Here is a 26906-nt window from a genome sequence, read left to right on the forward strand (position 1 = left end):
GTGCACAGGCAAGAAGACAAGTGTCATCAGCGACAGAAAAAAGACGGAGGCTGCCTGTGTGCCTATGTGTCCTCCAACCAACCCGCCCCCCCTTTTTTTTTCTTCCTCCCCCTACTCTCCTCTGCAGACAAGCATATGTGGGCTGACAACATGACATTGCCAGGGAAGACAGGGAGGAAGAGGGAGGACCAAGAGCCTGGGGTAAGCCTGACACCCAGAACTCTGACAGCTGATGGGGGCACACCAGGCTCACACACACACATAAAATTCCCTGTACCCCATCCCATCCTGAAAAGCCGTGCAGAACCACGACTCCCCCATTTCTCGGCTCCTCTCCCAGGCTTCCAAACTCTCCTCACCCGCTACTTCAAGCACATGCAAAAATACATAAAAAGAAGTCCTGACTCTCACACTTGCAGAGAAGTTGCAAGCTGTCTGCTTATGCATAAGACATACTCAACAAACTGTATATCTATTACCCTAATGTATTCAATCCCCATGACTTGGTTGCCCTCGCAGAGGCCCGAAACCTCTCATGGGGGTTTGTTAGACATATGAGCGCACTTAGCTGATGCATAAGCTTTATACAGGAAAGCATGTGCACATAGCTTCATTTTACATTGACGTTTTATGCAGAAAAGTCTTATCTCACCCAGGATAACAGAGCCCACTTTTCTGCCCAGAATGTATTGCTTGTTGTTTGAACACAGAGGACAATGAAGTGAGCATGTTGCTTATATTATTGCTTATATTTCTCTGTAAAAGAAACGGAACTCTGACATTTTACTCTCTGGTACACAATAGGAGAGGGAACAAGAGTGTGTGCATGTGAGTTGCCCGTAAGTATATAGTAAAGCCAGACATCCACCCTGGGACAGTATGTCATCGATTGAGCTGGAGGAAGAGGCCTATTATCTCCAGCCATGGTTCAAGCGGGGGAGTCAAGTGTGTCATATGTGTTGGCTCTAATTGGCAACCTACCCTGGTGGAGGCTGACTAAAGGTGAAGGAAGAACTGCAGTAACCCAAGCACCGCCTGCTCTCACACCCTCACTTCCTTTAAAAATTTTATGTTTTGCTGTTTGAGTTACTGTTGTTGCTTGTATTGAGAAAGAAGTAGTTGATGTGTAATTTTGTGGAATGCAAATATGTGTTAGGGGATTACTACTCTAGGTGAGGAGGGGATTTTAATTCATGTGGTAGTTGTTGTTAAGGGATTTTATCTTCATAATTGTTATTTTGAAAGGTACTGTGTATATGTGATTGTTGTATCATGAGTGTGTTTTTATTTCATCTTTATGTATCTTGCTTCATCCCCCGGGTCCTTATTTGTTCTGTTGTTCCGATGGATCTGTTTGAAGTCTCTTCTCTTCTTTAGTGCTCATGTGGTCTACTACTGCCCTCTGCAGGTACAAATATTAAAAACTTCTGCTGCACACACAAGAAAAGGGACTTCAAAACAAAGCCGTCAGATTTGTCACAGGACAGCGTTGAATTTCGTACTGAACATCAACAACAAGCTTGATGATAATTCACGACTGAACAGATTTTATAAGAATTGCATGAACAGAAGCACCACTTTCATTTGAGTGAACAAGATAAGACTCCCCTCGTTTATAAAGATTTGCATTCAATAATAATCCCTTCTCATGAAAAAAAATGTTTTAAGGATTTTGAATAAAGTTTTTTTTAGAAAATTACATTCAAAACCCCTAAAATGGTGTATATTTTAGCTGTGGAACTTAGTGGAGGCTTTTTTAGTACCAGTCCAAATGATGGCCAGGCATGAGAGAACTGTTGTAGCAGGAAAAAGTGTATATTCACTTTTGGAAATCAATTACATAAAATGATAAATATTTGATTTACATTATATTATCAACTATAATTATCAAATATAAGCAGAAATGTGTACTATATGTACTATATGTATGGTGTCTCCACAAACAAAGCCTCCAAAACTTTTACTGATCCAAGTTTTTAGCTTATGAATTTAGAAAGAGCTCATTAATACAGTAGAAGTTCATAAAGAAATAAATCAATTTCATGAATGCGAAAGGTTCTTTGAGGATTTGGGGGATGAACAGGCTTTAGTATCTTAATTTACTTAATTGGAAGTGTGAATAAGAAACTGAAGTTGGGGTACACCACCTCTTTTCTTCTGAAGTGTCTACTATATTAGTTTTTTGCACTGCAGAACCTAGCTTTTAATATGCGTGTGTTCAAATGAATGACTGAGACATATCAAAGAAGAACAGTTTTCTTTTAAATATTATTATTTAACAAATTTGCACCCTACTTTCAACTTGCACCTTATAGAGCACTGACTCACTCTGAATATGATGGATTTCTTCCTCCATTATACATGCAGAGGTTAGATTAGTGCTTTGATAAGCAATTTGAAATTTGTTAGAGGTTTGAGTTTTGGCCTAATTGGCTGCTCACCGAGGTGCCGTTGTACTTTGCTGGCTTTGAAATTGACTTTCTGTCAACTTGGAAAGCCAACCAAAATGATCCCAGTTATGACTTTAACCTCATTAAGACTAGTATCATTAGCTTTCTTGTCGACAGGGATTTCCAATTAATGTTTTATCCAAGCAAAATTTGCAACATAGCATGCAATATTGGATTATATAAAGCAAAAAAATGTGTTGCATTACTGCCAAGCCAATAAAATGGATTTCAGGAATGCCCGATGAGTTTCCTTTGACAGCTACTTTCGTCAATATTTCCGTTTTGACAGTAGGAAAGCGTGAAGAAAAGTGTGACACACTTAAACAGAAAAGCCCCACCTCACCCTACAGTTCCCCTTAGAATATTTTAGTACAATCAGGGAGTGTCTTTGACTGACCATGTCAGTCATCTGAGCTTCGACTAGTCTGAAACATTAGTTGAAGAGAAGTCTCGGTAGAACCAAGAACTGGAAAGAGCTGAGGACAGCTGTGAGGGAATCAGAGATCATCATCGAGATCTAAAGTATTTGCTGAGCTATGAGTAAAATACTTCAGACCATCATTATCTTTCGTGAAACCATCACAAAACATAATCTATCAATATGTATTTTCCAATACCACAATGCTCTCATTTGCTTTGAACAGTTAGCTTGAGGAAAATGTCAAAGCTTTTCTTAAATTACACTTTTAATGTTTTTTCTATGTTATTGGGTGATGCGCACTGTATATTGTGTGGTCATAAATTACTTTGAATCTCCATCTCAGGATTGTTAAACACTTTCTGTTAAAGGTTACGATTCGTTTTTAATAAGTAAACCATGTTAAGTGAGAGTAAAATGAATATAGGTCCATGAACAGTTATTTCTACCAAGAGTGGGCAGTAGAGTGCTCTTTCTGAAATGGCTTAACTTTTAGTTTCTGTATTTGGGGTTATGTTACATATGGAAAAAACATACCATAAACTACTTTAAAGCAAAACAGTGGTCCAGATTTCAAGCACTTATATGAGAACCAGTGTGGGGGTTGGAGGAAGTGAAAAATCAGGGGCGGCTGCTGCCAACTGCCGCCAACTCAAATGACAGGGGCAGGTGCTGTAAAATAAGGCCATTGTACCCGGATTCTCTCTCCCAGACTCATACGCACATTGATAAGCACGCTGACACATGAAAACATAGAGACACAGACTCAATATTTGTATGGAAGTTGTGATACTGTAGTAGCAACAGGATCTGTATCTCTGACAGTAACTTTTGGCTCGGTTGAACCGAACAGTCTTTGTGAAATCAAAAGATCCACACATACAGTTGTGAAAAGAATAATACTTCCTCTCTCAATTTAGGGGTTTTATGAATCAAGACATCATCAAAATATACTCTATATTGATATATAAACAGGTAACTACCATTGGATAAATAGAAACTCAGATGAACAACACATTACATTGCACAATGTAGTTTTACTATTCAAAAAACAATTCAAAATACAGAATTGGTATGAAACAAGACAAAAGAAATACTAAGTGCCCCCATGATTCATTAGCATGTACAATTATCTTTAGCAACAATAACTTGAAGTAATCATTTTCTATATAATCAGTCTCTCACATCCTGGAAGAAGTTTGGTCAACTCTTCTTGGCCCATTCGATTTGTTTACTTTCTTTATTTAAATTGAGGTCTGCATCTGGTATTCTGTTGTTTTTTCACGTGTTTGATCATTACCCTGTTGCTTGACCTTTGGCGATGTTTTAGAATTCAGGACACATAAATTTAGCACAAAAAGTAAGGAAATGTGTTTAGTAGATTATTTCAGGTTCGAATCCCGGCCTTTGACTCCTTCCCGTCTGTCTCCCCCTCTCTCTCTACCCAAGGTTCCTGTCTAGCCACTTTCAAAATAAAGGCCACTAGAGCCACAAGAAAATCTACAAAAATATATATAATTATATATACATATATATGTACAGTACAGACCAAAGGTTTGGATACACCTTCTCATTCAAAGAGTTGTTTTTATTTTCATGACCTGTGAAAATTGTATATTCACACTGAAGGCATCAAAACTATGAATTAACACATGTGGAAATATGTACTTAACAAAAAAGTGTTAAAAAAAAACCTTATATTCTAGTTTCTTCAAAGGTCCAACTAAAAGCAAACCGGATGGAATAGCATGCCATTGCAAGATGCTGTGGTAGCCATGCTGGTTCAGTATGCCTTCAATTTTGAATAAATCCCCAACAGTGTCACCAGCAAAGCACCCCCACATCATCACACCTCCTCCTCCATGCTTCACGGTGGGAACCAGGCATGTACAGTCCATCTGTTCACCTTTTCTGCGTCACACAAAGACACGGTGGTTGGAACCAAAGATCTCAAATTTGGACCCATCAGACCAAAACAAAGATTTCCGCTGGTCTAATGTCCAATCCTTGTGTTCTTTAGCCCAAACAAGTCTCTTCTGCTTGATGCCTGTCCTTGGCAGTGGTTTCCTAGCAGCTATTCTACCATGAAGGCCTGATTCACACAGTCTCCTCTGAACAGTTGTTCTAGAGATGTGTGTACTGCTAGAACTCTGACTGGCATTGACCTGAGGGGTATTCCAGGAAGCGGGTTTAGTGAAAAGTCTGAGTTTGTTAAGCCTGAGATCAGGGAAATCCGGAGTTTTCAGTTCCAGAAAGCGATGTAACTCAAACTCTGAGTCAGTTACTACTACTACTGACCCTCTGAACCTAACCTGCTCGCTAGCAGGTTTACTTCAATAAAGCCTGAGTTTCTCTCCGTCTCCTCCCTCAGTGGGTCAATTCAGCCAATGGGCCTTTACGCAATACGCATCCGTTTTCTGCACCACGGACAGCAAGCGGCAGAGAGAGCAGAAAAAGCGTATCTAACAAACGCAACATATTTTATTCACTATGTCAGTGCAACAATAACACAGGGACATCCGAGTTTAACTTCAAACAGTTATAGTCCAAATGCAAAAAAGGAGAGGGAGGGAGCAGAAGACAGAAAAAGAGAGAGAGTAAAAAAAAAAGTCAAATATTTCCCTTAAACAGATTTATAAGAGGGTAGGGTGATTTGATATCTTACCCTAAGATGAACTTGCATAATTAATCCATCAGTGGCTAACAGCCTCGTTAATATCTTCTGCTGCTGGGGCAACATTGGAACCATCACTTGCCTTCTTTCTTTTTTTTTAAATTGCGTGGTTGTCTGCTTCATTTTCATTTTTGTAAGTTAGTAACACTGCAGAGCGCGCTAAAAACCAGATTGATAGTGACCACTGTCTTCAGGGACGCTGGGACATCACATTTCAAGATATGAGGGGGGTATAGTGTTGGGAAAGATAATACCTAGTGAAATCCATCATGTTGTTCTGATATGGATTTGTAGTTATTTTATATGTATTAAGTAATAGAATAAATCAATACAAATAGACACAGAGTATAAATGTATAAAAAAAAAAAAAAAACATTTACATTTTCCCCTGAAGCTGAGGTGTGGCGGCTGCCCCTGATCTACCGTAAATGACAATAACATTTCATTCAATACCATTCCACCACTGTTTTTTTCTGTAATATTATAAGACAGTGTGCTTAAATGTTAAATGAATACTGCATTCAAACTTACACATTGACTGCAGCAACTTTCTCCCACGCCAATTCTCTCCTTTGCTGCTGCAGCTGTGTTTTTTTTTTGTTTTTTTTTTCAGAAATATGCTCTCATACTCGCCATACGCACGTATTAACACTTCTAACTCCAGTGGCGTGAAGTATGTGGATCTTCAGATGCAAAATAATGTTTCCTCAAAGGGATTTTGTAAATTGAAATGTTAAATAAAGTAAAAAAAAAAAAAGAAAACGTATGTGGATCTTTTATGCCAGTTGCCATGGTGAATCGTTGTATCAGGGCTCTACTGATGATGGCTTTTTAACTCGAGTTTAACAAACTCAGAGTTGATTGAACTAACTCATATCCGCTGTTCTGGAACCGAAAACTCAGAGTTTCCTTTCTCAGGATAAGTCAACTCAGAGTTCAGGTTTAAACTCGGACTTTGTTGAACCTGCTTCCTTGAATACCCCTCTGGTCTCTAATTTGAGCTGCTGTTAACCTGCGATTTCTGAGGCTGGTGACTCGGATGAACTTATCCTCCGCAGCAGAGGTGGCTCTTGCTCTTCCTTTCCTGGGGCGGTCCTCATGTGAGCCAGTTTCTTTGTAGCGCTTGATGGTTTTTGCAACTGCACTTGGGGACACTTTTTCCAATTTTTCGGACTGACTCACCTTAATTTCTTAAAGTAATGATGGCCACTCATTTTTCTTTACTTAGCTTCTTTTTTCTTGCAATAATACAAATTCTAACAGTCTATTCAGTAGGACTATCAGCTATGTATCCACCTGACTTCTGCACAACACAACTGATGGTCCCCAACCCCATTTATAAGGCAAGAAATCCCACTTATTAAACCTGACAGGGCAAACCTGTGAAGTGAAAACCATTTCAGGTGACTACCTCTTGAAGCTCATCAAGAGAATGCATTTGTGTTTGCAAAGCAGTAATAACAGCAAAAGATGGCCACTTTGAAGAAACTAGAATACAAGGTTTTTTACACTTTTTTGTTAAGTACATATTTCCGCATGTGTTAATTCATAGTTTTGATGCCTTCAGTGTGAATCTACAATGTCAATAGTAATGAAAAGAAAGGAAACTCATTGAATGAGAAGGTCCAAACTTTTGGTCTGTACCGTATATATTTAGTGTTGTTGCAGGCCTGGTTTTGATTACCAAAATTGGGAAATGGCAGTGGGAGGTTCCGTGATGGTGTCAGTCATCAGCCACTTAACCAATTCCAACAGGGCCAAGTTTAGATTCGTGTGCTTAGTAGTTCATACTTGACAAGTATGACTCAGGGAAACGTTCTCCAGAGGACAGAGCGCAGCTAGCAGGCTAACACATACTTTAAAAAATCTACAGTTTAACTAAACATAAACGCTTTGAACCATATTACAACTCAAAATGGACCATTGAAAGTGTTTATAGCTGTTACTTTCAGGCGAAGTTTTCATTTAGGCTCTATCCTGTTAAAAGGAACCCTGGCTATTAAGTCCCTAATTAGCCACAATTGTTCTCTTATACTAAAATATGTTGTTAGAAACACATAAAATAATCTAATTGATTTAAAAATCTACAATGTTTATCACATATTTTGACCTGCGGGGGGCGCCATGTTTTACCTGCGCAATGCATTCTGGGGGCGATGACGTAGAGCGGTGGCTCTGGGAAGATAAGCCGCGTTAGTTTAACTGGGACAGGTATCTAAAACATTGTTGAGCAGCATCTCCCGGCCGTGGAGGCTGACGAGGGAGCCAATAAGATGTCTCGGTTCAGGCAAACTGGATCAAAGTTCTGTGATGCACGGGAGATCTGCAAAAATGATCAAAGTCGTGTGCATCTTACCAGTGCATCAGGCTCCTGCGTAGACGGCGTAGCCTACGCCGTAGACGGCGTAGCCGGGGCTTTAGAGCCTGCAGCGCACCGCCATCCGCTCTCCGCTCTGGCCGGGATGGAGACGCCGGTGGGCAATATGCACGTTTGGGTGGGCATAGCCCACCCCTGCCCCCCCTAAAACCGGCCTCGGGGCTGGGTGATGACAGACCAGAGGCTGAGGGGACTGGCCCGGGACTTTGACGAAACGGGAGGCGCAGACTTTGCTTCAAATAGGCAAGATTTAATAAATAGGCATTTATTTAATTTAATGACACCAGATCTGGCTGGGGTTTTTATTGTAGCATCGGCTATCTGCTAGTTGAAACGTGTGGTCGGTTAGTCTATCTGAGTTTTATGGTGTTTTTATAGTTCATGCTTTATGGTGCGGCACTTTTTTTTTTTTTTTTTTTACTTGTTTGTAGGTGCGCCGTCACCTTAATGTTTAGCTGTGTTTTGATCTGTGTTTCTGGTGCGCCGTCACCTGTTTAGCTGTGTTTTCATCTGTTTCTGGGTGTCAAAACAGTGTACGGGGGCCAGCAGGAGCCACCGTCTGACATCACTACCCAGAATGTAAACAACAATGGCGACCTACTAGTTAAATTATATTTTCAAATTTTATAAAAACAAAGACATCAAAAAGGTTTTTTATATCACATTGTTATAATTGATACCAACATTTATCTTTTAAGACCTACATGTCTTAATAGCCAGGGTTCCTTTTAAGCACAAATTTGATTATATTCTCACAAGAAAACCTGTTTAAACTACCTTCAGTTACACAAAAACAAACTTGTAACTTTCTCTTTTACTCCTTCATCCACTTCTGTTATTGCTTGTTCAAGTGAAATGCATTCTGGGATACTTTGCCACCTCAAGTGTACACAAGTCTCCCCTGGGTGCATCCACAATTTGTTTGCCTGGTGTTGGATTAATCAAGTTTGAGTTCATCTACTCTTATCTAAAATTGGCTTTTGTATTGACTGACGTCCTTTCACAAATTCACAAATAACAGACAAGTGCGTTTGCTGAGACACAGCTATTGTCAAAGTGTCGTGCGTGAACACACAGGGCTGTTTTTCATTATTAGTGTTGGCATCTGCCATTTAACAATTAATGGGCATCACTAACCAGAGACTTTTACAGATTTACACTGAGTTAGCACTGATTCACCTAATTTGCTTTCTCACAATTTAACAAATTTCCTGTTTGATTTTCAAGGAAAATGCATTAAAGAAAAGTAAGTATTTAACCAGGAAAAGTAGTGAAAGCGAAAGCGAAAGCTGAAATCATAAGAATAAGAATAAGGATAAGAGTAATAAGAAGAATAACCTGTCATCAATGAGCAGAGTAGCTTAGAGGAGTAATCCATGTCTTATCCCACCAGTCTAGCTTAGACAGCCACAACAACTTCTTCCTGCGGCAGAAATGTTTCCCAACACACTTCAATCACGACAGCTTTACAGACAGATTTGAAGCATCACTGAAATGGCATCTCCGCTCTGACTTCCCCTGTAGAGTGCCATAGATCTTCATCCTCTGCTTTGACAGTCTTCAAAATAGCATGGGATCAAAAGGTTCTGTCTGAATGCAGTGAATGCACGAGGGCACCAGTCACCACAGAGGGAGAGGTTACATATGCAGCCTTACAGCACGAAGCCTGCTCTGGAATGGTGGAGGGTTGGAATTTTACAGATGGGTTTGGAGCCTTCAGTAAGGCATGTACAGAGTCAAAATAGTTGTGTTTTTTTTTGTTTTGTTTCTTTAAATGCCATTAGTCGTGGCAAACATTGGAGGAACTGGTGGTAGTTTAGTTCTGTTTGTTATAAAACATGAATTAATCATGAAACAGAACACCTTTTAAAGTAATTAATCTCATAACGTCAGTTTGTTTGTCCTATAAATGGAAGCGAGACCCATGAGACAATAATTTGTCTCAGGTATTCATATTCTAGACGTTGTTTTTGTTTTGATGTAAATTATGGTGTTTTTCTAACTTAATCATGTTTTTTCAATGGCTAAGCTTAACCAAACGGTTGGAAATTTGTAAAACAACCAGGGAACTGAAATCGCAGTCACACAAAAAGAAATAATTTAAGCGTAGAGTGGCATTTTTAAGCGAAGTTACTTGGGAGAATACTTAAAATTTTAAATGCAAACATTGTGGCCTGTTAAACGCCATGCCGTCTTGAGTATATTCCTGTATATTTCACAAGAAAAGGTTTTGTTGACACTGTTTTCCTCTGTGTATCTTGTAGTTGTATGGATCAAATAATACGTTTTCATTTCCTTTCACACAAAACTGATTTAATAGGTATTTTTGGAGTTTGTTGAACTCTGTTTAACTCATTTGCAGATTGCACCAATTAACTATCAAACTTTAATACCATTGTAGCCATTGCAGCCATCTATTTTTAGTGTAATTGCCAAACTGACAACAGAGCTTCTAAGATTGGTCTTGGAGACATGGTTCAAAGAAGTTGGTCAGGTTAGAAAAGAAGACTGGCAGAAAGAAGGACAAACTATAAAGATGTGATGTTAATGAGAACTTGTGGTCAAATGAAGGATAACGTGAGAAATAGAAGCTTCTCAGTACTTTACTGTGTGACAGATTATCTGTTGTTGTGTGTTTTTAGCATTTTACTTTCCACCGGAACGTATTAGGAGAGGATATTGTCAGAAATTCACAGAATAAAAAAGACTCTCAACAAATATTGTTGCATGGCAGAAAGCACTGCTCCACAACATACATTAGATCAGCTTTATTGGTTCCCTCACAGATGTGCAAGTTGGCCCCTGTTGTGCTTGTCAGTGCACCCCCCACACCAGTAAAGATGCCAGCTTGGAACGGTGCCCTAATTAGCAGAAAAGGTGCTCTCATCTCATCTCATCGATCTTAAATGAAATACGGCCCAGACAAAGCAGAAATGTTTCTGGATCCTGTTTTCGTGTGTGTTTTATTTGATTTTATTCTTTTCTATTTGTGAAAGCAGCCGTAGCCGTAGCAGTGCCAACCGTTTTCAGACATTTTTCTGGGATGATTTCCATTAAAGCATCTTGTCTGACTTTGAAGCAGCGATGACCAAGAGCCTGAAGAACTTGAGAAATATGATTTTATCATAATCATATCATAATCATCATATCATAGTTTTTAAAGGTGGTGAGCTGCTTCTCATCTTTAGCTTTGAGACAGTCTGGGTTAATGGGACACTCTTGTTAAACCTCTGAACCTGTCTTCAATTAACTTAACCACCCCCCTTAAGAAAATTCCTACCAGGTAGTTTACTATTACTAGTTTAATTTAGGTATAGATATAGTTTATATAAGTATAGATTTGTTTCTATGTGTGTGTTTAGTTTAGTTTAGTTTAGTTTTTGTTTAGAGACTAACAACAATTAGACGGATATGAAGGGATTTTTTTGTGGCCTATACAAGTGTTGACTATTTATAGACTCTGGGCCCAGCTCAGGCCTCCATTTCTGGATTCCAGCTCTTTGTCACAGCTGACCTCGCTGGCTGAGTCTATATGAGCTTTACCCGGACTTACAGCCTCCTTCTTAATGCGGTATGAATCGCTGCATCATTGAGACATTGAATTTGCCTTCATCTGAAATGTTGTGTGGCTCCTTTTATGTTTTTTCATGTATTTGTAAGTAGGAGAACAGAACTAATGAAGAAGGGGGAAAACGTAAAATGTTACTTAATCCTACACATTTCATTCGAATCTTCCCTTTTTTTTAAGTTTTCTGTCTTTTCCTCTGTGTCTCATTGTAAAAGCCCCCTAGTTTTAAAATTTTTATGTCATCACTTACTGTTTCTTTCTTCACAGGCAGCAGCTGCACTGCTTCTCTCTTCATCTCCCTCTCGCATTGGCCCTGTGAGTGACAGCACATGTGCTGGGGTTCATGGGAGGCCCACTGCTGAAATTCTAACCCCCTTTACCCCACGGCAGTGAGACATGCCCCAGCTATGGTCAGGGTGGAGCTGTGAGAGACAGATGCAGGGAGAGAGGAAAAGAGGAAAAGAGGAAGGGACACACAGACACAGAGGGAGAGACTGCAGGAGGACACAGAGAAGGAAAGGTTTGCAAGTTGGACTGTTTGGCCTGCTGTACAGAAGAGGCACTGGAGACCTCCAGATCTATCAGTGACCAAAGTTTTGTCCAGGCGGACTTTCTGGGTGCAGTCAATGAGGATGGCAGTACGGATGTTGATGGTGTGTGTTCTGGGTGCTCTCTTTTCTCAGGTAAGAAAAGTTGTTGCTGGAAGATATTTTATAGGTATCTGTAGTGATATAGTCACATTTTAAGTGTGTAGTTCTTAGTGGGATTTACCAATACCACTTATATAAAATGTATTTCAAACTTGCATAAAAAGGCCTATAAAAAAGGTTAACTTGAGCCAGTAGGAAATGCATATCCCTCACTGCTCTCTCACTGCTGTGAGAGAAACAAGTCACAGAACATACTGCATGCAGGAGACTACTGGTCATAAAGATACCCCACTTGCACTTGAACTGCACAGTGTGATACTGCTTTTCTTTCTTCCCCTGCTCCGGATTTCCTTTCCCTGCTCCTGCAGACTGTGGTGTTGTTTAGAGAACAACCTTTAGCTGACCCTCTCTTCAAATATACAGTTTATACCTGAGTGATGTCCTCAATCGAACATCTACCAGTTTTCATCAATGGAGGCAACACTCTGGCTCTGCAATCAGAGCTCGTGGCCAAAACCAAACATTTCATTCTAGATGGAGAGAGCGGGATGAAGTGTTATGAAGAGGAAGAGACTCCAGATGTGTGTAGAAGGCTCATGGCAGCATTAGGAGACCATGTCAGCAGAGGCCATGATGAAATATAAATTGGATGTAAACTAACTTATTGTCGACAGCAATTCCAAGTACCATTATTCTTCCTTTCTGTTGGGAGTAATGCAGTCCAGGTTGAGCAGATGATTGAGATGGCCTCTGACTGTACACGCTGAAGATGCTTTATCCCTGTGGAAATGAGAAATTCAGGTCTTCTCAGTTTGTGGAGGTTGTCAGGCCGACAAATTGTTAAATGTTGTGACAGTTTAACTCTGTGTGGTTGGGAGAATTTATTCAGATTCATTTTTATATTCCACAGTTAACTGAGGGAGGAGAAAAATGCTCTTTTGAACATTGTTGTGACAGATTACTGAGACAAACATGAGAAAAAGAAACTGTGACTGTGAGGCCTCAAGCCCTGTGAAAGTTTTGGAAAATCCATACATTTAGTACTTTTAATATAACCATAGATAAACAGTCCCATTACTGGATAATTAAAAACCAGGCAAACCTGCATAAAAGGCACAGCAGACCTATGCAGAAATCAAACAATTTAAACTACGTGGTTAGGGTGGCATGAAGGTCGCTAAATCATCCTAAAAGGTGCCTTCCAACACATGCTGTATGCAACTATGATTAACAAGTGCATGCATTATACACAATATTTTCCTGCAAATTACTCCAACTTAAATCTTTATATTGAGTTTATTGTCTAAATATAGTCGTATCAGCACTTAAATAACTTTTTGTAGCTTTAACAGTTTAAAAACAGGCAGTAAATTCTTCACAAAGAGTGACAAGTCACAGGACCTTGACCGAGGAGCCCTGCATTCAAGAACCACAGTGGGACCATTTTGTAAAATATAGTTTCTTTTTAATATCTTCGACTTCAGGGGTTTTTTCTTGTTTTTTTTAACTCTCTGTTGACCTTGACTTGTTTAACTTTGGCTTCATTGTTGAGGAAGGCAGGAAGGGGCTCCAGAAATTTTGCATGCACTTCGTAACATGGCCACTAGAGGTCACTTCAAAACATAAATGGAGGTTGTATGAAGGCACGATTCTCCCCCCAAAAAACTCGGCACTTCACCAATAAATTGTGAAATTTACAGGTTTGATTTTGTTCTCTATTGCTTTGTTAAGTTTGATTCATGGTTCTATGTCACAACTATTTAGAGTTGGTAAAAATGTTAAGTACGCTGTAGACGTCATTCATACTTGCATGGCGTTGTGTTTGCTTCGCAGTGTAATTACACCACCATACTCTAGTTGGCGGTATAAATTGTTTGTGCAATGCTAGCTTTATTTTCAGAACTTTTCTTTGTTTCTGCTGAGTTTAAAAGCTATAACAGGAATATATGTATTTGTTTAATCCTGTACCTCAGACATAGTGACTGAAAAGAGCAGATCTTGCCAGAAATGGGGGGGGTGGGCACCCTTTCAGTTGGGGGGCAACTGACTCATTCTACAGCATTACAGCCCCTGTAGACATATTAATAACAATTTTCTGGTGCCCATGGTGGACAAATGTGGCAACCTTTTGGACATAGTCTCCTTTCAAAGAAATGATTCATAAGTAAAACAAGCACAAAGTCCTTAAGAGAGATAATAAATAAATAGTAACAAAGGACTACCCTTCACCATCAACAGCTGTCCATCCTTCAAAGGCCTTCATGAATGTCATCTGATATCTTCCATCGGTCCTCCTTTAATGTCCATGTTTGAGCTGAAGTGTTCAGGTCTGTTGGTGTATGTTGTGGTGATGAATGGGCAGCAGCCACAGCTGTTCCCAGATGCATACGTGATGCCATTTGTCCTGCTCTGTAATGCCCCTTGCTAGAAGAGGAGTGGGTCACTCCTGGACCATGAAATCAGTTCCAAATCAAGAGGGTTTTGCGAGGGCCAGCTGGTGCTGCGGTCTCACTCATCGGAAACGATCAGTCCAAAGATTTAGAGTGTGAATCCCAGGTCCTGCTGAGCGGGGTTGCCTGCAGGCTGTTCAACACTGACCAATGCTTTTTTTCCTCTCCACTGTCATTGACTAAAGGGTCACATGAATAAAAATAGAATTTACAGAAGCATGTATTAAACTAAAAATCTAAACTCCTAATACTCTAAAGTTCACTGTACCAGTGTAGTCACCATCATATAAATATGTCTTTCACACCAAGAAGATTCACTTCAACTGTTTTTGTATTTTTCAGGAACCCTTTAATTCTTTCTTGAACTCAATGTCTGAACGTTCCTGAAGCTCAGACATTTGCTCAAAGGCAGAGAGACACTTGTTGTCGCACCATAAATAGTATTCAGCCCATGCCAAGCATTCATGACTTAGCAAAGAGCCGGGGTGTGGGACCAGTACTGCAGACTTACAGCCTGATTGGTTGACTGGTTGAATGTCTGTGAGTGAGCGACAGTTGCAGACCAGAGGGGCACCTGTGCGACTTGCATGACTGTTGCACTCACACACATTTCAGATGAGGAGACACAGATACACAGACCTCACAGCTTCATGGCTAAATGGAAAAAGCATTTGAATAAAATAGAATTTTTCAACATTGCGTTAGGTTCTTTTACACTTCTTTACATTTGCAGCTGAATAAAAATGTTCCTTATTGAAGACGCTACAGGACTGTGGCTCATGACCATGCAGGGGGGAACAACTGAAAACGGTTATGAATGCATGTCAAAGAGATAATGCATTTGCACCAGCCACGCTTGGATAGCAGACGACTCAGACGGCTTTGTGGAGGAATGTCTAAAACTGAACCCTTTTGCAATGGTGACAAACTGTGGAGAGTCATTTTACAACAATAATTTTACACTACAGGTTTTATTGTAGACGATATATGAATCCTGCACAGCTCATCTCGGACAAAGTCTTGAACTATAACTAGGTAGTTATTGCCACTACGGATAACGTTGAAGAAATCAAGGAGCTACAGGTAGAAGTACCTAATGCTTTTTTGTTGTTTAGTTTAGTTTTTTTTTTTTAATGAAATTTTGTGCACGCTAACTTGGCTATTTTGTTAATTATAGTCCCAAAATGCAATGCATCTCAGCACAATATTGATCACAGTGTGACGATACATGTTTCCTGACCACAGTCAACAATAAGACTCAAACCTTCTCAGATTTCATAAAGTGCCAAGTAACAGGGAGCTCCACGGTTCCTGATCTGATGCCTCATCTTCCCCAAACTGGGGATTGATACTTCCAACGAGGGTCCACAAGGTGAAAGGCCAAGCTGTAAAAGTATCTGGGAAAAATCTCTAAAACAGTTCATCTGTGCAGGCTGCCATCATCCGGGCTGTCAGAGACGACTCTCCTTGGTCTAATTGGTAACGTGACACTTTAGTGTTACTGCGACTTGTGCTGGTAGAAACATTATAACGGTGTGCAGATTCTCCCTGGAGCCACTGTCCATAATAGTGCCATGTGATATGATGAAGAGACTGTGAAAAGGAGGTGTACACATTTATAAACTGCATGTTCTGTAAAATCTGGTGCTTGTACATTTTTTTTCTGCTTGCCTCCCTGTGTTTTATACTCCACGAAAACCTGGAACACTTAGTCTGGAGTACAAAGTGGTGTTTGAGATTGGTTCCTTTCATGTAGGTAGTTTACTGATCCTTTGTGTTCGCAGTTATAATAACAGGAAAATAAAATCTTTGCCATCATTTTCTAGGGATAACTTTTACAAATGTGTCAGAGTCAGTCCACTTGTCAGCTGACCCTTTCCTGTGTGTTTTACCCTCATCTTTGTTCATATTAGTGAAATAGCCCTGTGGTTCACATTGACGGTCCAGACTGGAACAGTTATGGGAGGAATTGGGATGATTTATTAACTCCAGAGGGTGAACAATCTTACATTTCCTCTCCAGCTTTTAAAGCTTTTAAGTGACATGTCTCAAGCAAAACTGTGGTACACATGTACTGAAGCTCGAAAGTCTTCTAGACATCATCCGCTTGCCAAGACAGCACATGCTTTTCTGGAGTACTGACCGTCAGAATGTAATCTTGTTTTCTGCTTCGCATTATTTCGCACTTGCCCAAATTGCTTTGCATGGTTATTGTCCATCATGATCATGATCATTTCTAAAGCTTACCTTTTACATCACGGCCGAACATCGGTTAGTCAGTGTGTTTACTAGCAGCAGTTGCATGAGCAACTGTCACCTCCTAGCACCATTATTAAATCAGACCATTTCAGCAAGTACTTTAATTTATTACAGAACAAATGCAAAACTCATAATATTCCCATTGACTTTGGTTGTTTTTCACGTCAACCTCATCTAGCTGTTACAAAGCTGCTGGTGCAAAGCTGCATCTGTGGCGGAGGATAACGATATTCTCTGTTGTGAGTAAAGTATCGTTGGGTGAAGAAGATATGTGATGTTTTTTTTTGTCTTTAGTCAGATTAACTTACACGGATGCTCCGAGGTCTGGGTGTGTGTCCGGTCATTCGAGCTCGAGTGTCCACTATTCAGTCAAACGTGGAAAGTGCTATATTTAGTGTGTATAAGTGATGCAGCTGTTATTAACTTCGAGGCTAAATAATAATCCAGACACCCTACACCTGTGGGAGTTCAGGAGCTGAAACAGTAAATGTAAATACATAACTATCAAGATGAGTGTGTGAAGGTGAAGCCCTGAAATGTGAGCGGAAAATCACTCCGTTCGTGGGTAATGATGGCTACAAAAAGTTAAATTGACAGGGGTCAGGGAAGTCAACAGTCTAAGATTAGTTTGCCCTCTGACTTACTGTGGAGATGCCAGCCATGGTGGCAGTTCCTCCCTGCAGCGTCGTCCCGCAGCATGCCGGAGTACCGGTCCTGCAAATAATTCGCTGCAGACACAGGGTCAATCAAATCATAGAAACAACACAAGTACGACTGGTTTTACGAGTCGTTTTAATCATCAGCATTAAGTCACATGTGTTCCAAAACCCAAAGATGAATAAATCTTCCTGCCTCTGTGGATTGAGCTTTAGAGCTATTAAACATATGAGATGCTGACTCCAGTGAAATCCCAGAGAGGAGCAGGAACTGAACAAAGGAAACGGGCATGTAAGCTTATGCGTGGGCGTGCGTTTCGTCATTACACATGCATGTATGTGAGCCCGTATTTGGCTCACACACTTGCATGAGAAAGCGTGGAAATGAGTGTGCGTCTGCGGAATTCATGCAGCCGAGCGGATTCGTAAGTTGACCCCCAACTCCCAGTCAGGTGCAGAGCTGAGCATAAAGGGGAATTTGTGAGTGTGAGCGGGAACGGGTCTGGGAAAGCACGGTATCCTAATCCACAGTCGACAGCTGCTGTGCGAGTGTGTTCTCTCATGTGACGTGCGTGGGTGAGTGCATTTGTGTGAACACAGTCAAGACGGCGATGTCATGACAGAGGGCTTGTGAGACGAGCTCCAGTATTTGTTTGCCCCGTCCCGAGATGAATTTGCACCCGGATCAAAGGAAACTGACAGAAAAGACATATTTGAGTGAAACCTGAAGCCGTCTCTGCTACCTCTGACAATCCCGCACACTTGCCTAAACACTACAATTAGCACACAGCCACTCCGGCCAAAGGGAATGTTAAAGCACCGATGGACAAGAAGCAGCTGCAAATGTGTGTAATGGTATCATGTTTGTCTTCCACAAGGGTGACTTACAAGAGTTTAAACAAAAAAGAGAAAAAAAAAGGCATTTCATTTGATCTAACTCACCACCAAGCGTTTTTCCTTCAGGTGTGGAGCTCTGCAAAACATCACCACAATGAGGGAGAAGTGCAGGCTTTGGCCCTTAACCCCTGGAGAAATCAAGGCAAAGGAGCTTTGAGAGTGAAGCGGGACTGGATCATCCCTCAGATCAGAGTTTCAGAGAACAGCAAGCAGGTTCCTGAAGACCTCGTCCAGGTAAAACTGTCAAACCACAGCATTTCATCAATGAAATGTTTTCATAGGTGGATAACTGCTGGTGCTGAAAACACTTCTTTTTGTATATAGTTCTTGAACTGTAGGTTCGCAATTTCTCTAATCCGTTTTAGAACAATAGTTTCAGGCCTGTTGTACGCTTTTGTTCATAGTGTTTGATAAAAGATCCTCTCTGACTTGTAAAGGACCAAGTTAACGAACAGTCCTCACTTTATGTGTCTGTTTATAATATTGAACACTGACTGAAGGCTGAGCAGTTGTTGCAACAGCACGTTACAATTGCTGTAAGCGAAACAAACCTCCCTTCTGTCTCTGACTCTCCGCTAGATGAAGCTGGTGTGTCGTTAGGTCAAATATCTACATTTTTTTATAAACTCTAAACATGATTAAGTTAATCAGTGGAGACACCATGATCGACTAAAATCAACAAACACAAGATGTATTTTTTAGTTGCTTTTAGAAAAACTTCTCCTTGGGCTCTGTGCTTATAAACTTGTACAGTACAAGCAGTATGTCAAAGCAGACGGGATCAACTACACAATGAACGTGTAGCTAATGTTTGCTCAGAATTACTGAGGCTCCTGAGTTTCTCAAGGTCCCCCTATTCACATCTGGTGTTCAAATATACGCTTCCCAATCCTCCCTCCAGCTCCCCATGAGCTTTAGATGATGAGCGGCCTTCTTCTCGTTTGTCTCCCCAGATCAAATCAGACAAAATCTTTTCGGGTGAGGTGATCTACAAGTTAGAGGGGCCAGGGGTGGACCAGGATCCCAAGAACCTGTTTGAGATTGACGATAAAAAAGGAGTAATCAGAAGCAAGAAACCGCTGGACAGAGAGAAATACAGCAGCTTTACGGTAAGGCGCCGTTAAGGAACAATCAAGTCAAGGTACTCACTGCAAGCTCTCGGTGCACCGAGAGCTTGTACGTGTTTCAAGGCATATGTTCATGTTTCTGTCTTAAATCATATATCACTGTGTCACACACTAGAACATGCTGCCAAAGGTCAGTTTTCCAGGGTCTTTATGAGCGTCTTGAGACAGAAGTGTTTCATAGATGAACACACTGAACCTTTTTTTTCTGTTAGCATATGTTACGTGCATATACCACGTACACCAAAAGTTTGCTCTTGATGGGAATCTTGTGAAATGACCTCATGAACCCAACATGCAATTATGTGTGTCCACAGCTCAAAGCCTTTGCGCTGTCCCCCAGCGGGGAAAGACTGGAGAACCCCACCACCATCGAGATAGTGGTGCTGGACCAGAATGACAACAGACCTGTTTTTACTAAGAGCCGCTTCGTTGGCACCGTCCCCGAGTTCTCCGTCCCAGGTACCGCCATGCACAGCATGCTGAAATTTAATCTCTTAAATTTCCTCCCGAAAGCATTTTCAGCTCTTTATAAACCAGCTGTTACTGAGCACATTTCCCATACATCACATAAACATGATCATGTGTCTGCATCTGTTTAAGTTGGTAGTTTTACGTACATAACGGGTCAAATAACTCAATCTATTCAACATGGGTCTTTCAGCTTTACTGATTTGGGTCAATTGCACCACTGTCTTGGTGTTTCCAAATGTGTGCAGCTGCTTGTTGCAAAGACCCCGCTGTGTGTGATCAGCATGATTGATAAAAAATGACAAATGAGGGATGGACAGTTTTTACAAGCAGCTGTTGCACATAAAAAAAGGATATTCCCTTTGTGAGTTGATAGAACGCAGATCCAAGCTGAGAGAGATTGAATGACCTTCCATTCATTAGGTGAACATGACTTCAAAGGAAAGTTAAGTGAATCTGCTAAAGAGTCGGTTTCAGTAAATTCCCTATGAATTGTTCCTGAAATATTTTTTTTTTTTGGTACACCTTAGAAAATTCTAGACCAAACTGAAACCTAGCAACAACCTCACACAGGATCCACAGAAGTAAAATAAAAAAAACACTGGTCTGGCTGCATTTTGATACATTTATGCGTAGACATCAGTCCAGTCTCATTTTTCTTCATCATTCTTTTTCGACTTTGAACATGTATGCTTGATGTCCTGGTATGTCTTTGTGTAGCACAGACTGGAGTTATTTCCAGAAATGTGTAAAGAACCATTTGCATATACACAGATGGAAAAGGTGTAGAGATAGATGTGAAGTATTTTAATACATGAATAGATTATTCTGACATCCAAATAAATCTGATATACTGATTTGCATGGGGACTGGCTGCACTCTTCTCACTCAGTTCTTCCGTTTCAAGGACACCATCTTTTTCCTTGAGGCCTTAAAGGCACAAGTGATGGATTCACTTTGGCTAAATTAAATGTTCATTTGCCACTGGCAGGCACATCAGTCATGTCAGTGACGGCCACAGATGTCGATGACCCACTGACAGAAAATGCTGCCCTGAGCTACTCCATCATTGACCAGGAGAGCGTCCCTGCCAACGCTGTAACCAAGACGATGTTTGGCATCAACAATCAGACCGGCACCATCTACACCAGAGACGTAGGCCTGGACCGAGAGGTAAATGAGATGCAGCCCTTTTTAAAGCATCACAGTTTTGCTTTTTGTTTTGGTTGTTTTTTGCTAATAAATGCTATTTTCGGCCCTAGGTGGTGAAGGCATTTATATTAAAGCTGCAGGTGGCCGATATGGGAGGAATGGGATTAACCAGTCAGGGTCTGGCAATCATAAATGTGTCTGATATCAACAACCATGCCCCACAGTTCAACCCCACCGTGGTGAGTCTCAGCCACCGATCCATCAGGGACAAATGTTAATAGCTTTTGAAGTATATATGATGTCATGTTTTTTGTTGTTGTTGTCAATCAGACTAGTCTAAATCCTTTGTTCTGTGTTTCACATGTTTGGCGCGTGTAGTACAGCATGAGAGCAGTCGAGAACTTGTTGTCTGAGATCGGCCGAGTAAATGTGACGGACAGAGACGATCGTGGCACAAAAAACTGGGAAGCAAAATACTCCATCGCTGGTGATCTCGGCCACAAGTTTGCCATCAGAACGGATCCTGACACCAACCAGGGAGTCGTGACCGTGATACAGGTACAGCTGGAGGAGAGAGAGTGAGGGAGGAAAATATTGCATTTTCAATTCCTATAAAACTGTGTTAAAAATCCAAAGGATTATGCTTAACTGAGGTACATGTTGCCACACCGCTACGTCCTGGTATCAACAATTATGCCTTTTCCTTCAGGATGTTCAGACTGGTAGTGGTAACCCCTTCTAAAAATAAATAAATAATATTTTCAGTTTGGAGTCATGAGACTGTTTAGTGTCTCTGAATGTATATGACTTCAGACTCATTTCTGTTCTCTTTAACTTTTTTCCTCAGAAAAGCTGTTAGATGAAAAATTTTGAGTTTTTAAAAATGACAGACAATGAACAGACCTGTAAAAATCTGGCTTGCAGGCAGCAACTTTCTGAATATCTTTTTAGAATAAAGCGGAAAATACTGTGTATTCGTGCACCAAAACTGAAAACAAACCCTAGTAACATCCAAAACAACATGCTCTAAAAGTTTCATACATTGTTAGACTATAAACAAGAAAACTTTTCAAACACTTACAGATCAAATTCTGGGGCCGGAAGAGCATTACATTTGGTTTATATTTTCCTGTAAAAAGGCTGCGACTGTCAGGTGCAGCTCAACACCACCATCTAGTGGATGAAATGTAAACGTCACGTCACTGCGCCAAAAGTCATGTCCTGAATATGTGCTGTATGGTTTGTTGTTTTATTATTATTATTATTATTATTATTATTATTATTATTATTATTATTATTATTATTATTATTATTATTATTATTGTTATTATTATTATTGTTATTATTATTATTATTATTATTATTATTATTATTATTATTATTATTATTATTATTATTATTATTATTATTATTATTATTATTATTATTATTATTATTATTATCCAAAAGCTGGAAACTTGAATAGATTTATCCTTGCAGCCCCTGGATTATGAAACACAGAAAGAACACATCCTGACCGTGACGGTAGAAAACGCCAGTCCTCTGAGCAGAAAGGTGTCCGTCCAGCCCCTGAGCACCGCCACGGTGGTGGTCAATGTTGTGAATGAGAATGAAGCTCCATATTTCAGACAGCGCCCGATACAAATCCAGACTCTGGAGTCTGCACCTCCTGGGACGATACTCACCAGCAACATTGCCTTTGATCCTGAGGATTCTGAACTGAGGTATAAAACAGCAGCAAAAAATGTGAAGAATATTGTCCTCTTGTCCTGTCCCTGATGAGCTCATAATTTAGTGGCTACATTTTTTTTTTCCTGCTGTGTGTTTGATAGATATGAAATTATCAAAGATCCAGAGAGCTGGTTGGAAATTGACAAATATACAGGAGAGATTACTTTGAGGAAACCATTCAACATGAAATCGCCACATGTTGAAAACAACATCTACAACATTGTTGTCAAGGTTACAGGTCAGTTCATCTACCTATTTTGTACGCTGTGCATGTGATCCAAATGTGCAAGTAGATTTAACAGTTTAAACTATTTTAACACCTAGATTAAATCAAAATATTTCTCTATTAAAAAAACAAATGTGTGAGGGCAACGCTGCCTTTTTTTGGCCCATAAATGTAATGAAACTTACATTACTATATGGAGATTAATATCTCCAATTCATAGCATTTCCACATGTCATACAACCTAAATATAATACATGCAATCAGGTATCAAACTTGACTCCTTATTTATTGATGAAAATTATCCAATTTTACAAATTTGTAAGTGGAGAAACATGAGCCTTTGCAACTTGTGGAGGAATAACTACAAGTAAAGGCCGCTGCAGGTCCTTCCCCCACATTTACACGACTTGGACTATATGAAACATCATGTTCATTCTTCTTCAACTGTAGTTTCTCTTCAGATTTAATTCACACAGCGTTGTCCTGACATTTTCCTTCAGAATTCATATTTTTGCCATCCTTACCTCACTTACCTCTGATTTCACGATGAACTGCTACCCTGGAGGTTCACATACTTTTACATTTGATAATTTTCTTAAACATGTACATAACCAAGTAAAGCATTGTCCCTTTATATAATTTCGAGCTTGTATTAAAAATTTGACGATGTTTTAGCTTGTATTTATTTAGAAATATAGAAAAACTCTAAATGCTTCAACACTTGCAATCTGTTAACCCTGAATAATCGGTTGTTGCGTGTATTTATACTCACCTGTAGATGTTGGTGGTGCATCAACCACTGCTGTAGTGGCCATCTCACTGATGGAGACCAACGATTTCCCCCCTCTGCTCATTCCTGCGGGTGGCTCCGTATGCAGGGGAGTCAGCCGCAAGCGCTCTGGACTTTTCCTGACTGCTGTGGATGAAGACCGTCCTCCACATGCTGCACCCTTCTCCTTTGAAATATTTGAAGAACTGCCAGTCAACTGGACTCTCAGACAAGTCAACGGTGAGGACGAAGAGCATCAAAACATGGCAGGAAATTGCACATATGTTCCTGAGGTTCTTCAAACAGCACAGCAATCTCATGTCCTGTTTTTCTCCTTCTTCTTTTGATGCTTCAGATACTCATGCTGTGCTTCAGCCAGCTGTTGAGCTGGAGACGGGAGAGTATTCAGTCACACTGTTAGTGTCGGACTCTGGCACCCCGATCCTGGGCAGTATGGCTCAGATCAACGTCACCGTGTGTCACTGCGACTCTTTTGGAGATTGTAAGTCCGAGGCGGGGGCTGTCCTGAGCTCCAGCGTGGGAATCAGCTTCATCGCTCTCATTATCATTACAGCCTGTGCTGTACTTCTACTGTGTGAGTGTCACTTTGAAACAATATACTGCCGTCTTCCTATGAAACAATAATGTAAGCATGAAAACAGATGTCTCATTTTAACATTTCTCAGCTGTATTATACATACAAAAATATTTTAAATATATTTTATTATTAAATAACCTTTTATTTCTCAAGCATTAAGTACTAAAAAAGAAATAAGCTGAAGCTGTGTGATCTATAAAAACAAAACCAAAACAGATCATTTATGACTATTTGCAGTGCTGCTCTTTCTTGCCGTGGGTTTGACGGTCTGTGGAAGACGCCCCCACATAAAGAAAGGTACAGGTCTGCTTGTTGGGGAATCAGAAGATGACATACGTGACAATGTCCTCAACTACGACGAGCAAGGAGGGGGTGAGGAGGATGAGGTAAGGGTCAAAGGAGACACGCAGTGGGACCCTAAATGTCCTGATGAAGTCAGTTTGTGTTTTCCTGTCTGTGTATTATCATGATGAAATCAAAGTACCTTCCTTCACCTCTCTCCTTGCAGAATGCCTTTAATATTGACCTGCTGTGGAACCCCCACGATGCACCTTCCACCCCAAGGTCCTTCTACCCGAGTTCTGGTGTTCCTCGAGGCAAGCAGCCCCTGAGGAAAGATGCCCCACACAACCTGCCCTCTCCCACCTACCCGCGGAGACCTCCTGCAGATCCCACAGACATCGAGGACTACATCAGTGATGTGAGCGGCTCCTGCTACCACTTTGTTCTCTAAATCAAGCTTCACATCATTACAAGAATCAATGACATATTGAGTACAGTGAAAGATAAATGAAATCAAGACTTCTAACAACTCAGGCTTTGATGGGTGTGTGTGTGGGTGTGGGTGTGTGTGTGTGTATTTCTGATCGAATTTTTTTTTTTTAATATGACTGATTATAACATTCATCACAAAAAGCATTATGGTTGTATTTAAGGCAATATGCACAACCGTTTTTTTTATACTTTCAGTTCCAAAGTTACTGGCTGGACTACTAACAGACAGGATTGATTGATGGCTGATAAAACATGGATTTCTTAAATGAGTTATTACACAAACCTGCATTTGGTTCATATATTTCAAGGTTTATTTTTTGTCTAAGTCAAGTTTCTCTGATATGAGTTTATGAGTTTATATACGGGTTGTCGTCCAGCCTTTTAGCCAACTTCTCATCAAATTTCTGACCTAAACGTTCACTTTCATTGAGTTGTCCTGTCAGTAATGTGGTGCTGAGTATGTGTCAAGGGAGAATGACGCATGAAAAAAAGCAAAAAACCCAGATCAAGTTGATCCTTTTTAAAGCCACTCTATGTAGGAATACCACTTCTGAACCCATGTGGCCAGCACATCACAAGAAAGTTCATGTGTCAGCCTCATGGTATAAGACACAACTAATATGTATTTAATGTCATTTAATAATAAACATATATTGGATGTTATCGCACGTATCTATATAAGGAAATATAAGGAATTTTCTTATATACAAAAGTAAACTGTCATGCATTTCCAGTGCATTTGCTTTTCAGCTAATAAATCTTGTAATTCCTGCCTCTCTCAGGGCCTAGAGGCTGCAGACAACGACCCTAACGTGCCTCCGTACGACACAGCTCTGATTTATGACTACGAAGGAGAAGGCTCAGTGGCAGGCAGCCTCAGCTCCATCGCTTCAGGCAGCTCTGACGGAGATCAGGACTACGACTACCTCAACGACTGGGGACCACGCTTTAAGAAACTGGCCAATATGTATGACCCGCGTTAACAGCTGGCCAAGCTCACGGAAACAAGCCCTGAGAGCTTCACCTTCAGTTGGGTCAGAGATCACGCCTCTGGTGGATTTTCTGAGCACATTTGCAAAGGTTCCAGTCAAACTCCAGCAGGAGTTTGTAAACCGTTCAGAGGAATAACAAATTTGAAACAAAGCTGCGGGCCTTGAGTGGAATGTAGGATGTGTTTGATAACAGATCATTGGCACAACTCAAAAGAAAAGTGGCTCAGTGCAAGGTTTTATGTTTTGCTCAGGAAAAGTGTAGTAGGAAAATTATGTGTTCACATCATTAGATTAGAGGAAAGGAGCTGTGCACGCTACAAGGCACAGCCTGTGCCGAACGGTGCCTCCACGTCTGTTCTCGTCTCAGACTTGTGTAGCTCAGTAATGATGTCCACAGTCAGCATAAGATATATGAAAAATATTGTAATGTATTTCTTTTTTTTTTTACGGGTGACTATTTTATAAGATAAACTTCCTTTCATATGAATGTTGTTTTTGCTTATTTTATTAAAAATTTTCCAACATCTGTTCTTCTTGAAAACCACCTCAGCACTTAACACAGTAGCAGTCGTTTAAATACACAGTTGGAGTTGAAGACTTTTTAAGCATATAAATTCTTGAAAATCCGATTTAAATGTGTTTATTTCTTATTAAAGAACCTGCTCACTCA

General features: G+C 40.4%; 1 protein-coding gene across 1 annotated transcript; it reads left to right on the forward strand.

Moving 5' to 3' along the window:
• Positions 1–11897: 11897 nt before the first annotated feature.
• Positions 11898–26723, forward strand: cdh15 (cadherin 15, type 1, M-cadherin (myotubule)). Its single transcript, XM_061742026.1, has 14 exons — positions 11898–12170; positions 18466–18633; positions 19353–19508; positions 19841–19985; positions 20986–21167; positions 21257–21385; positions 21525–21704; positions 22626–22870; positions 22979–23115; positions 23882–24112; positions 24228–24467; positions 24708–24856; positions 24979–25170; positions 26027–26723. Exons 1-14 carry the CDS (start codon positions 12114–12116, stop codon positions 26225–26227), a joined length of 2412 nt encoding a protein of 803 aa, XP_061598010.1. The 5' UTR covers positions 11898–12113; the 3' UTR covers positions 26228–26723.
• Positions 26724–26906: the final 183 nt, after the last annotated feature.

This window comes from Cololabis saira, chromosome 2 (assembly GCF_033807715.1).
Source record: "Cololabis saira isolate AMF1-May2022 chromosome 2, fColSai1.1, whole genome shotgun sequence".
NCBI lineage: Eukaryota > Metazoa > Chordata > Actinopteri > Beloniformes > Belonidae > Cololabis > Cololabis saira.

What these genes read in the sequence shown, in the direction of transcription:
- cdh15 (XM_061742026.1), top strand. Translation starts at nt 12,114, where the DNA reads ATGAGGATGGCAGTACGGATGTTGATGGTGTGTGTTCTGGGTGCTCTC. An exon ending in GAGTCGTGACCGTGATACAG is followed by an intron (nt 21,705 to 22,625) that starts GTACAGCTGGAG and finishes TTATCCTTGCAG; the next exon opens with CCCCTGGATTATGAAACACA. An exon ending in CATTGTTGTCAAGGTTACAG is followed by an intron (nt 23,116 to 23,881) that starts GTCAGTTCATCT and finishes ACTCACCTGTAG; the next exon opens with ATGTTGGTGGTGCATCAACC.